The 12,872-nt window shown below is 47.1% G+C and overlaps 1 protein-coding gene across 2 annotated transcripts; it reads right to left on the reverse strand.

The window, feature by feature from the left end:
* Positions 1-325: 325 nt before the first annotated feature.
* DALRD3 (DALR anticodon binding domain containing 3) lies at positions 326-12,535 on the reverse strand. Of its 2 annotated transcripts, none has more exons than XM_078878165.1 (13): positions 12,239-12,535; positions 10,996-11,450; positions 10,054-10,454; positions 9,582-9,649; positions 8,739-8,840; positions 8,155-8,225; positions 7,363-7,421; positions 6,209-6,291; positions 5,518-5,650; positions 4,444-4,502; positions 4,170-4,280; positions 2,951-3,019; positions 326-1,484 (listed from the first exon to the last, which is right to left on the reverse strand). In XM_078878165.1, the coding sequence occupies exons 1-13, from the start codon at positions 12,503-12,505 to the stop codon at positions 1,365-1,367; spliced, it is 1,998 nt and encodes a 665-aa protein (XP_078734291.1). In that variant the 5' UTR covers positions 12,506-12,535; the 3' UTR covers positions 326-1,364. The 2 variants fall into 2 exon arrangements, with proteins under 2 accessions (XP_078734291.1, XP_078734292.1); XM_078878166.1 differs by lacking the exon at positions 12,239-12,535 and adding an exon at positions 12,106-12,229.
* Between the last annotated feature and the right edge of the window lie 337 nt (positions 12,536-12,872).

The following is a 12,872-nucleotide window of genomic DNA, read 5'->3' on the forward strand; positions in this document are numbered from 1 at the left end:
TCGTGCTAACGAAAGGTGACGTCACCCGATGGCCTGCGACACCTGACGCCGAATTGGTGTGAAACTCACGGCAATGGCGTCGTGCACGTGACATCCATTCCTGTGACGTCACATCCATTCCTGTGACGTGACACATTCGGATTATACGAATGTTCGTGTCTAGGTCCAATTCCACTTTTTGGCTGAATCACAAAGTAGGGGAAACGTCCGTCCGTACCTTTAATTTGGTGGTTTTTGTTCTCAGCGGCACGGCAGTGTCGCATTAAGCGGGACACTGAATTGTGCAGCAACTCAACGCATGATACAGTCCAACAACAATAAACACACCGGTCTTCATTTGCAGAGTTAAATGTTGGGATTTTATTGAGGCGGTTGAACTTTTTCACGATGAATACACACAGGAGGGGTTGGTTGACTCGTGGGAGGGCGAGAAGCTGTGCATGCTGGCTCTGGGGGGGTGGTTATGGTTAGACAGAACCACCACCTCGAGGCCATAAACAAAGTGGTGCACAAACCTAATGTGTGGTCATTAATGACTCCGTTCAGGAGAATGGACGGTAACCACAATAATGCATTTTATTTATACAGGAACGAGTGAACTCTTGTGCAGGGTCTTGCCCCATCTGCGCCGCAGTATAGAGGGGTAGTAGTGCACCGTGGATCGTGTAGTAATCCCACCTCTGCCAAAATGTACGGCCACCGAGAAAAAAGAGGCAAAATACCCTCGATAGGGGCCCTGCGAGAGCTCCCTCTCGTGAAGGCTCTTCTGCCAGCAGTGACATGAGCAAGACATTGCAGGGCTCCACCTTTACCTCACCATTCATGCATTTACAATCGTGGGAGTAACCCACACACGACATGGACACTTAAATTCCACACTGACAGGTCAACAACCTACTATCTTTACGCCTTACGAGCAGCGCCTCATCATCCTGTAGCAGGTTGGCTCACCCACACAGTGGATTTATGGGGACAGCTTTCCCCTTACCACCGAGAGCCAAACCGGACTTTCAAACGTGTTTGGCGGCGCGCCACACGCCAACACCCACAGCTCTGTGACCTCTGCCACTGCGAGACGTCTAAAATCATAAACACGGTGTTGACAGGTTAAAAATATTCCCCTCTAGTACCGGTTTAGTGTGGCTAAGATGTTTGCAGTGATGGATAAATATATTTTGCGGACCATTTAAAATTGTGTCTAAAGGCGAGGTGAAAGGAAGTCGAGGGTTGTATTCAGCCCGTGGGTCACAGCTTCCCCACCTTTGGCTCGTACTTCAGAAACGGCAGCCCGTGACATTTGTCTTATTGCGGCTCAGACCCACGACCGTGACCTTGCGACGACCGTGACCCAGCGCCGGGCCGCGTCAAATCTGTTTCAATGGCGGGAGGCCAAGGGCCGCCATTGCGGCGTGCATCACTTCCTGGAGACGCTCGAGCAGCCGGAGCCGGGCGAACATGATCCCGGACAGGTGCGGCACGGGTTCCTGGGCAATCGCAAAGGGGCACGTGGGTGAGATGCTCAGCCTTGTATGTGTATGTACATTGAGCTTCTTTCACACCGTACATAGCCAACCGAGCTAATCGGAGGTGCGGGGGAAGGACAACTGAAGACAAAAAGCAGTTCTAAAGAAATGCGTATTCAATCTCGATTTAAAATTGCACAGCTCCAGTGGATTCCTAATAAAAGCCTTAAGGACATGGCCCCACTCACAAATTCAGCCTCCCTTTCTCACTTTCTGCCCTTCCTCCCGTTTCTCTTGGATCAATTTGCTCACCCGCTGGCTGTTTCTCGCGTTGTTTTTTCCAGTCCCAAGACTTTTTCCGACAGGGAAACAAACCCCCCCCGTACATTTAATGGTGAAAATTCCACAATCATATGGAAGGAGTCAGTCAGTCCTCAAGACAACCACTGTTGACCTTCCACAAAGTGGTACTCATCACATGATAGGCTGAGGTGACACTCCAGCCAGGGTCTGAAACAGTGGCGTGGCTATTCAGTGTGCAGGAGGTGCAACTGCCATGGGGCCCATCGGCCGGAGGGGACGCTTCTTCTTTCGTACGGCTAATGTAGATGAGGAGCACCAACTACAATGTCACATTCAGGTGGCTAAGCCAGATAACCGCGTCAGGAGCAGCAGAGTGTATCATCGTTGTGATGTCTCCTTCGTATGTTTGTGTGGACCGGGGCATTGCGTCATTAGACGTTGTAGGGTCTCTGCTCTGAATGACCACAGCCGCACACGACTGGAGAGTTTCTAATTTTCCATTTGTGCATCAGGTATCCGCATCTGCCATTGTTTGTGCAGTGGATGCAATTTATGGTGAACCATGAGTTTCGTGGAAGATCAACAGATGGTACAGAGCATAGCTTATAGACAGGGGGCCTCCATTTCATTCCTTTGCACCAGGCTCCATGCCCCTAGAATTGAAAACGCATTTCTTTACAATTTATTTTGTGTTTAGTTTGTTGTCCTTCCCCCGCACCTCTGATTATCACGGTTGGCTACGTACGGTACGAAAGAAGGTCAACATGAATACATACATACACATACAACCATGCTATGCCACTGGTTTGCACTCTCAAATTTCTGATTCTGAGTGGGGCCCTCTGCCAATGCATCTCCTGGTTAGCAACTGTTACGGACACATGAAGCTACCTCTTCGTATAATTTGTACCCAAATTATGAAGAAAATAACTGCAGAATTGTTGTCAGTGTTGCTTCTTCTCAAATATGACTGTTTATGCTTCAGAATTACATGTTATCTTAAGTGATTAATGTGTGCAAAAAACTAACATTTCAAATGATAACACAAATATCTAAAATAAAAGTTACTGCGTGGAAATGCACAGCCCCAAGGAATGAGATGTAAAACTACACAATGCCTACATGCATAAAATAAAGACAGAGAATCTTAAATCATGAGTCAGCTGTCTGTGTTGATTACTCACAGAGAGGACGCGAACCCGGTTGTAGTAGGAGCTGAAGTCCATGCTGAGTTCCACCAGGAACTTGTAGAGCTGTGTGTGAAGCAGGGAGGGCAGAGCAAACACACCACGACATCGCAACAATTCACTTATAGCATCACTGCGACCCCCATAACTGGCATTGCCATTGACTCCACTACCACCCAAGACTCTTAAGCATTAATAACGGCAGTCACAATTCACAACGAATAACTCTTTTTTCCACTTGCACATCTGAACCATGCCAGCGCGGGAGCTCTCGTGATACAGGTGCTTTTCAAGTGGCTGTTTGCTGAGCCGAGCCACTAACAAACCATCAAAAGCTCACCTCACAAGACACCTAAATCTGGCTTGGGGCCAAGCAGGGCCAGGTGTAGGACTAATGACACATTCAATGCGTGTGACATCCGTGGCACGGCTTGGGTTCTGTCGTGGCAAAACTACCTGGCGCCTTCTGAGCTGAGCTGGCTTGGCACGGCCCCAGCGTGGCTCAGTTGTACAGAGGATAAGGGGTACAATCTAACAGTGATATCTGTAAAGCACATGTACCAATCCTTTAAAATGATTAATTATTTTACATAATTGAGAACATTTTCAGGATTTGTCAATCCACTGCTAGATGAAGGCCTCCCTACATGTCAGTCATGGAGGATGTTTGACCATACTTCACCACATTGGTTGGTGGAGGAGGTGGTGGCCGGGACCGTTTCATATATCCCTCACCATTGCGATTAGTCGTAGCTGGGAATTGAACTTAGGATGGTGGGTTTCGTAGTGCGGTGCTCTGACCACCGTAGCAATGTGGAATTTTCACCAATGTGCCGGGACTGCGAATGGACTCCAGCGTGGCTCGGGCATGCAGTCATTCTGCAATGATGTCATTGCAATGGAAATGTGTTCATTTGCGAGGCACCCAAGCACGTTTTCTTGCAATGAGTGAACACCAAATGTCAACAGAACAATAGATTATTTATTTAAGCCAGACATTCCGGAAGGCGGACTTGCTGTTCCGCAATCGAATGCACGGTTATTATTAAACCCCCCCAGCGATGCTGACTCAAGCACTGTACAATTTGAATAGCGGCCCCCTCGGCGCGACATTGTGTGGCTTTCAAAGCGTTTGGCGCTTTGCTCCGCTGACGCTCGCTGACACGCGAGGGGCACGTTTTGTGAAATGGAAAAACCAGGGTGGCTTGTTTGGTACCACGTCCGTGTGCGCGGTCGCGTGAATTCCCCGCGCCGGTTCCAGATGAGACGAACGAGAAAGCAGCTCCCCAAACGGAACGATGTAGTTGTAGAGAAGGCGCCATTCTTCCTAAAGTGTGACCCACGAACACGACCGACCGATAGCACCGTCATTTATTTGCTTTGTGTTTATTGTAATGCTTACCCACACCCGTGTGTTTGCGGTTCTAGCAATGTTTAATCTGCAGCAATGTGAATACAGGGCATCGTTAGTCACAAAGTGTTTAATTTACCTCTTCATTCAGCAGCGAGAAATCCAACGAAGTTACTTCAGGAAACGTTGGGTACATTCCTGCATTGGCCAATAGACATTGAGGCAACACGTATGCATAACGTGAGAAATTAGGTGGTAAATAAAATGCACATGTTACTGTTTTAACCATACTTACTACAGTACAAAAATAATACCCAACAAAATAATTCTCAACTTTCATCAAATGGTGAATTTGAAAAGCATGGAAATTTTGTGGGAATACATTAACACAAAAAAATGATAGTTCCAAGGTCATAAATCATCATTATATCCAACGCATAAATGTATACTGCACAAGTTGTAGGGATTAAACTGTTTGTATGTGACGTGTTTACTACATGTATGGGTCATCTGACACCCAGACACCAGTGCAAACAAGATGTTCCAACTCAAGCAATTAGCAAGATGAAATGTTATTCCCTGGGTTGTTTACACAAAAGTTGCGTAAACAAAGCAGTCTTAATAAAGTCATTAATTTTTTTTATCTTATCCAAATCTTAGTCTCGATTTTATTTCGCCATTCTGAAAGTGAAGCAAAGCAGTCAAAATTAGTTCACTCTTGGTTATTAAACGTTGGGTGTTAGGGGCGTGCAATTAAACCCCCACCCAATATTATCAAGTCAGTCAATCAGTGAACTCTGTAAATCTTGTAATATACATTTACAGTCGAGCTAATATCCACATTCGGTCTTTCTCAATGCATTGCAGTTTTTCAAGACGTTACTAATCTATCTTGGTATGTTTCTTCATACAAATGGCGGGCAATCATCGTCATAGTCATCTTTACGCCTGATGATTTTGCCCACTCAAAGATTCACCGTTGACTGGTTTAAAGAACACATTGCGTTGAATGTGTTTGTCACTAATTTCATTTACGCAATTAACGCTGGTAATGACTTTCAGCTGGATCAAAATTTTAGTCCAAGCAACAACCAAACAAAAACAAACAAGTGACATCGTGAAGTGGTCATGTTGCTCGCTGCAGCAGTGGTCCTAGCAGCTGCTGCTGCCACTAATTCCGCTGCTGCCGCTGCACTTTGATTGAGCGCGGGACCTCGTTTGACGGCCGTGCGGTAGTTGTGGAAGAGCGTGGAGAGACGCGCCGCGTTGTACATGACGAACGTGCCGCTCCGCCGTCCCCTGGCGGCGCTCGCTCTCTCCGCACCCTCGCTGAGCTCCAGCGGCAGCTGCAGGTGTGCACACGTGACGGAATCAGCGATGGAACGAACGAATGGCGGAAAGTAAAAAGTTAATTTGAGGATTGTTACGTCGTAAATATTCTTACGTGTTGGGTGGCTTTGCATGAACGAATGAAGGAATGAATTGACCCAGTGCCATTCAACCTCCGAGAGAATGTGATGGGGGTTTTTTTGGTAGTCATTGGTAACTGGGTTTAAACCTGCGGCTCCGTAGCCGCATGCGGTGGCTCTTTAAGGGCCACTCTCTCGTATCCACGTGAATTACGCATTGCGGCTCTCCATATTTTTTACTGAATTCGGAAAGAATTTGGTTCTTGTTACTTTGGTTGCTGACCCCTGGCTTCGACCGCTAACTCGTTGCATTTGGGGAACCGGTTTAATGGCGGCAGGCGGCTGCCTGGATTCCAGCGCAGGATGCCAACGGCGCCAGCTCGGCGCTCCGACCTCAGAGCCCCCCCCTGGAGACCTCTCTTAGTTTGTTTGAGCGATGTGAAGATGTGAGATGAAGAGCGAGTGGGACGGCGTCGCCGTGCGGAATGAGCGCACCGTGCTGCGGTGAGCCGAGGACAGCAGCTCAAACTTCACCGTCGCTGCGGTCATCACGTCGATAATCTCCTCCCACTCGGGGCCTGTGAACGTGACACGGTCCGGCCAGTCAGCTGGTTAAACAACACTCCCATCCACCACGTCGATAACACCTCACACATTCATCCCTTCATGTACACGTACAGCCGTTTTGTCAATCCACTGCTGAATGATGGCCTACCGACACCGTGCGGGTCATAGGAGTTATTTAACCATACTTCATCAAGCTCTTCAGGTGGGGAGCTGAGATGTTGGAACATCGTGCAATATAAACAAATATTGAGCTGCACTGCCCTCTACTGATAGTGTTACATTTGTGTTTATGCATAGTGGGTGCCCACCCAAGCACTATCAAGGTTCAATCTTGCAAAGCTTCTGAGATCTGATTTGATCAGAGCTACCGGTCCCTCCATTATCTGTAAAATGAGTACCACTCTTTTGATTAGACATGAGTGGTCAGCTTATAAGGAAGCCACTGGAGCGATGCACTTTTAAATCTAGATTGAAAACTAATTTCTTTCAAACTACTTTTGTGTTTAGTTTGTTGTCTTTCCCTCGCATCTCCGATTCGCACGTTCAGCTACGTACGCAACATATATCCATCCAACTTGCAGAGAGAGGCCCCTGATATAAAAATGTTGAATATCCACCATTTGTAAGCAGCTGCCAACAGAAATGAGCATCCGATAATGTTTGTTGGAGCTAGGAGATACTTTGATACTATGAACAAAGAGTTGATTTGCTTGATCGTTTTACAGAGGTGAAAAAAACCTATGACCTGTGGGCCAGATATGGCCGTCAACTTAATTTCAGACGGCCCACGGCCACACCGCTGAGAAACAGCCCACAAAGAGATGTATCCATCACTGCCAACATCTTAGCCGCACTAATCAAATACTTTAGGAGGGTTTATTTTCAACAAGGGAACACCGTGTTTCTAAGTTTAGCACGTTCAGGCACTTGCAAAGGTGAACCGTAATAATGTTTTGGATTATGGAATAACCCACAGATGTGTGTTAATGTGTGGCTGCATGCCAAAGGTATCTATCTAAAGGCTTTATTCGGCTTTAGTAAGGAACAGGTCCCCTACCCCTGCAGCAGACGGACGATCGTACCTTGCACCGAGTTCCCGTATTTCATAACTGAAGCCTCTTTCATTTGTGCTCGGCGGAGCCTGCAAGAGAACACTTTGGTTAAGAAGAGGGACAGCAAGAGGCTCTGGTGTATTCCACGTACGACCTGAGGAAGGTAGACAGAGTACCCGGGTCTGATGTCACCAACAGCAGAGGAAACACGTGTGAATTATCGCCTTCACAAACCCACACTGACTAGCATGCTGAAGCATGGTCAAGTAACACTCAGAGGCCCACATCTGACAGTGGACTGTATATGAATGCGCAGACAAAACAGCACGTGTAATTGGAGCTTGGTCTAGAGCAGCAGGTACACTGTCGATTGCAAAGTTTGGATATAATTTAACGGTTGAACAGTTTCCCTCATAGAAAACTTAAAACAAAAATTCAATATAATTTCTGGGCGGGATACATCTATTTTCCATCCAATACAATATAGAGTGTTTAAGTATATCGTGTTGTAACACATTGAAACATATTTTAATGTGACCCCAAGTTAATTAAAATCCCTTAATAATTATAATAATTGACAGCCCTTTGTAAGTCCACTGCCAGATCAAAGCCACTCCACCCCATGTCAGGCACGGGCGTTATTTGGCCATACTTCACCACGCTGGTGAGCACAGGCCGGTGAAGGGGTGGCTCAGGATTTGTGCAGACAGCACCCACGGCTGATGTGAGCCATGGCTGGGAATGAGACTTGGATCTCCGGGTTTACAGCTCGGCGCGAAAACCACTGCACCAAATGCTCCCCCCACGATAAAAGTAGCGTACCGTAAATATTCAAGCGCGTTAACCTGCAAAGTCCCTTCTCCCGTCTTCACACTGCCAACCACCACGTGCCTCTGTTGCAAAGAATACATGATACGTTGCAGGCTGGTCGGTGATTTTCTCCAAAGCAAAATCAATACTACAGACATTGTTTTTATGAAATGAGTCCAGAATATGTATTGACTCTCAAAGGTGTCACGCAACTAGCCCCTAGAGCAGGCATTATTCGTAGATGGCTGAATTAAATCATTGTGTTTCAAATTATATTTGACGTTCAGTGCAAAACATTTATTTTGAAACACAGTTGTGTACAACGAATCGTGAGCAATAGCCATGCATAGTGAATCATATGGGTCATAGGCACATACAGGGAGGGAGGGAGGGTATGGTGAATGGGCTGAGGACACCAGTGAAGGCCAGAGCACAGTGCACTGTTAACTTACCTAAATAACAACATAATGGCCGTCACGAAAGAAAGGGATATTCATGCAATTTCTAAGAGTTCATATCTATGTCAGTGAACATTTATTCAACTTGTATGTGATGTTTGCCTGACGCTTTTGCTTTTGTTTCTATGTGGAGTTCACCTGCATCTTCACAGCATCACTCTGACCAACCAACTGAAGAAGCAAATCAACTTTCTGCTGGTTAAACTCCTCTTCGCAACAAACTATATGCAGAAGACGGGTCTGAAAACATAAACAGACATGCAATGAATACACTGGAAATGCAGTAGCAAACTGATCTTGTATCACTGTGTAGGTTTTATCAGTTGTGCTGTATAGCTCTTCAATGTTTCTGTGGGTTGTCTTATCTGGTGTTGTACATTGGTGGACGTTTCGCCCCACATTATGGGATCTTCTTCAGAAACTGAATTTGAAACTGAATTCACGTTACCCCACCAGTACATATGACTAGCGGATTGACCAACTCTGGTATTCCCATTGATTCTTATAAACTAAAACCACTTTTTATTTTACCAGGTAAGGCCCACTGACCTATATAGCTCTTTTACAGAAGCGACCTGGCCACAAATGATAGCTCAACGAAGTGGCTTATCATGTGCAAATGTATAGAAGCCAAATACTCTAAACGCATGTTGATACTAAAAACGCATATTGATACTAAATGTGGAGGGAAAAACCAGAGGACCCGGGGAAAAATACATGCAACGGGGAGAACACGCTAACTCCAAATATATACGTGTCAGGGTCGGGATTGAACCCACGTCCTCCTGCATACCAGATGAGGTAGTTAACAGCCCGCCACCAGGGCTAGAGGTTTGGGGGGGGGGGAGGGATTTAAGAAACTTGGACGATTATTTCAAATGGGGCGCCAGGAAATGTAACCAGTGACCTCTGGGTTGCAAGTACAGTGGAGCATTATGACCAAGAGGCATCCAGTGAGTGTGCGCAGACAGGAAAACTTACCTCACCGCCTTGGCAGCCATTCAGTGCAGCTTCTAACTCGACCACCTGAGCCAAGTAATCGTCATCAACTGCATGAAACCCACAGCACAGACAACGTTTAAACATCCAATCAGATTCACAAAGAATCACCGCCGTGTCAAACCCAAAAGTGAGATGCTGTTCGTTCAACACAGTACAAAATCTGAATGTGCAAGGAACATATGTACTCGACATGTATTGATTAATTTTCCCCTTCTGCAGCGATTTTGAAGAATTGATGAGAGAATCAAATCTGGTCTCACTTTTACCGTTTTGTTAGCATTTATTTATTTTGTCCCATAAGATGTTTCACTTCCTGAGCCTATAATTAGCAATTCATTCGCATTAATTGTAAACAATCCATTCTGACACACATGATTAGTTGCATATATTGTAAGCGTAAAAATCTATTTTAATCGAGGGATCAGTGCATTCCTGCACGCCTTATATTTACCCAAGACGGTGCTTAGATTTGGGTCCATTCCTTCAAGGCAACGCGTGCTCACAAACTGCTGGAGGTTGACTCTATACATCTGATCAGGAGGTGAACGAGCTGCTTCTGCCTCGTTCGTCACTCTGGTTTCCCTCTGCGCTTGCTCCTTCTTCCTGTTTGTTTCCGGTTCCGGCTCGGAACGGCGTGAGAGTTTGGTTTCGGTCGCACTCTGCCTCTCCACTGGCTCCGCGAACCCTGACTGCAGGAGCCTCGACCGGCACTCCGCCACGGGGTCGGTGAGAGGACCAGAGTCACCGTGCGCCGCCGTTTTCTCGGCTGCTGTCGGCCACTCAAACCGGAGTGGTTTCAGGACCTCCACGTGTGCCCCTTCCTTGATGGCTGGACATTTGTACACGTGATAGCTGCGCACATAATATACAAAGCACGTCTCAATCTTATATCGACGATCAAAGGGTCAGCAAAGAGTTGAAACTGAATGCAAAGTCAATATGGCACAAGCGTTCATCTACTACAGTACTATACGCCACATTTATTTTTCACGTTACTTCCGTTTTCTCACATTTAGTTTCTTGACACATTTATTTAATGTTGAAGTCTCATTTCAAATTTTACTCCGATTGTGCTATCGGCATCATGAGATGAAGAATCAATTTGTAACTCTTGCAGAGTTGTGCATTACCCAACCCGTGTTAGGCAACAGCCCACAGGAGTTATCACTGAACTACACACTGAAGGGTGGTGCTCATTTCCACCTCACGACGTTTCGGGCGCAACACAAGCGCCCGAAACGTCGTGATTTCATTTATTTTCTACCTACGTGTCTTTACCGAAAGAACCAAAGAGTATGGATCCCTGCAGTCACGAAAACTTCAAATCTAGATTGTTTTCCCGATGTATCAATGCAATGGGACGCGCACTAAGTAATAATCGGGTCATCCTCACCCATCAAGCGAAAGCAGTCTTGACAGCTGATGGGCCAGGAGAACACAGCGCAGATGCCCTGGTGTCAGCGGCTCGCATCGGTGCAGACACGGACAGTTGACCACCACGCAACTTCGGAGTTCTCGCTTTGCAACTTCTGGTAAATTCCCATGTTCCTGACACTCGCAACAATAATCATCCTCGCTCGACGAGCGCTCATTTGGCAAACAGCAGTTCAGCGAGAGCGTTTTAACAGACGGTAGGTCTGCCGTGCCTTCAAGTGACGCCCTGTGGCCTTCTGATGTGCGAGCATCACTCATGAGGTCCGATACGGGGGGTCTTCCCAGTACCCTGCTGTACACTTCGCGCCGATCGAACCGAACAGCCAGGCCGCTCTCTGTCTGCACGCAGTCGGTAACGGTGGGCAGCCTGGGATCATGCGAGCTCATCAAATCGGCGATGAACGCGCTCGGAACCTGCGCACACACAGCGGGCAGACTCAACTTTAGACTTATTCTTAGGTTTTTTCGGTAAAGTCATGTAAGTATCGTGCTGTGACGGTTCCACCTGGAGACGGAAGCTTGTGTTGCTTCCGAAACGTCGTGATTTTTATTTTACTTTTATTAATTTTAAATTTTTACCTACGTGACTTTACCGAAAAAACCTAAGAATATGAATCCTTGCAGTCACGAAAGCTTCAAATCTAGAATCAACTTTAGACGTTGTAAATCCCCTGTGTGGTCCCGCTTTGGACATATAACGATCAAATCTGCATGGATCGTAGAATGTTGTCTGACGCGAATATGGGGCAAGCCTGCAGGTAAACACGTCAACTTGGGAAAGTCGTTGTTGAGCCTTAAGCTGTGTGAACCATAACCAAACGCTCATCCAACAATTATAAAAACGTTAAGACTCAGGCAAAACATTGGATCGATTGTTTTGCCAAAACTTGACTCCGAAACGCCCCCGCGATCCGTGTATCAAACAAATCAGTCGAGACGCCGGTGCATGGCAAGCAAGATCAGTTTAAGCGAATGCTGTCGCAAGGGGTGACACGTTTGGTGCAACAGTTCTTCGCTGACTATGCGTGATGAATGAATGAGCTCGTGACAACTCATCATCACGACTCGCCGAGGTAGGCGGGAGGGGGTGAGAATGGGAGAGCGATCCATCCCATCATCCCAAGCCGAGTAAAACGAGCACCCCAACTGGTGGCAGCTTGCGCGTGCTCGTGTCTGGAACTGCGCGAGAGCCATTGCAGTACCTGGCCCCCCTCAAACAACATCTCCAGCACCCCCTTGGGTACCACCAGGTCCCTCTGCCTGAGGTGCCTTGCACTGCGCTCCTTGAACACTCGCGCCGGGCGGGTTTCTCGCGAGCACCGCGCCTTCCCCGGCGGCTCCGCGTGTTCCGCGAGCTGCTCGGGGAGTCGCTTTGGCCTCGGCGCCGCGTGTCTCATCAGCAGCTCCTCTACAGCTTCGACGCACCGCGACACGCTGAGGCCATGCCGCCTCCCCATGGGCGCCGCCATGCTGCGCACGCCGCGTCCGGGCGGAACACACGCGGCGGCTCGAACGTGTTTTTGTTCCGGGTGGTGGCTGATGTCATCCCATCTTGCATTGTACTGCGTGTATTGTACTCTATAAAACCCACGTTCAATGTATTTATTTACGGAGCAATAATTTCACATGTTAAAGCATTTATATGACAATAATTATATTATTCGTACATCATTTGTATGGGGAGGGGGGCATGAATTAAAATATTACAAAAATTAACACGCGTAACGATAATCGCAATATATGCACTTCGACACGGACGATACGATTATCGTATATCGTTCTACGATAACGTATCGTGGTATCGCCGTATCGTGGCGAACCCGCGTGGATTGGTTG

This window comes from Lampetra fluviatilis, chromosome 50 (assembly GCF_964198595.1).
Source record: "Lampetra fluviatilis chromosome 50, kcLamFluv1.1, whole genome shotgun sequence".
Taxonomy (NCBI): Eukaryota; Metazoa; Chordata; class Hyperoartia; order Petromyzontiformes; family Petromyzontidae; genus Lampetra; species Lampetra fluviatilis.

Bases quoted from the DNA above. Each gene is read 5' to 3' on its own strand.
- DALRD3 (XM_078878165.1), bottom strand. From the start codon at position 12,505: ATGGCGGCGCCCATGGGGAGGCGGCATGGCCTCAGCGTGTCGCGGTGC. The intron at 10,455-10,995 runs GTGAGGATGACC...TTATGTGCGCAG, and splicing joins AGACTGCTTTCGCTTGATGG to CTATCACGTGTACAAATGTC. The intron at 1,485-2,950 runs GTGAGTAATCAA...GCGATTGCCCAG, and splicing joins ACCGGGTTCGCGTCCTCTCT to GAACCCGTGCCGCACCTGTC.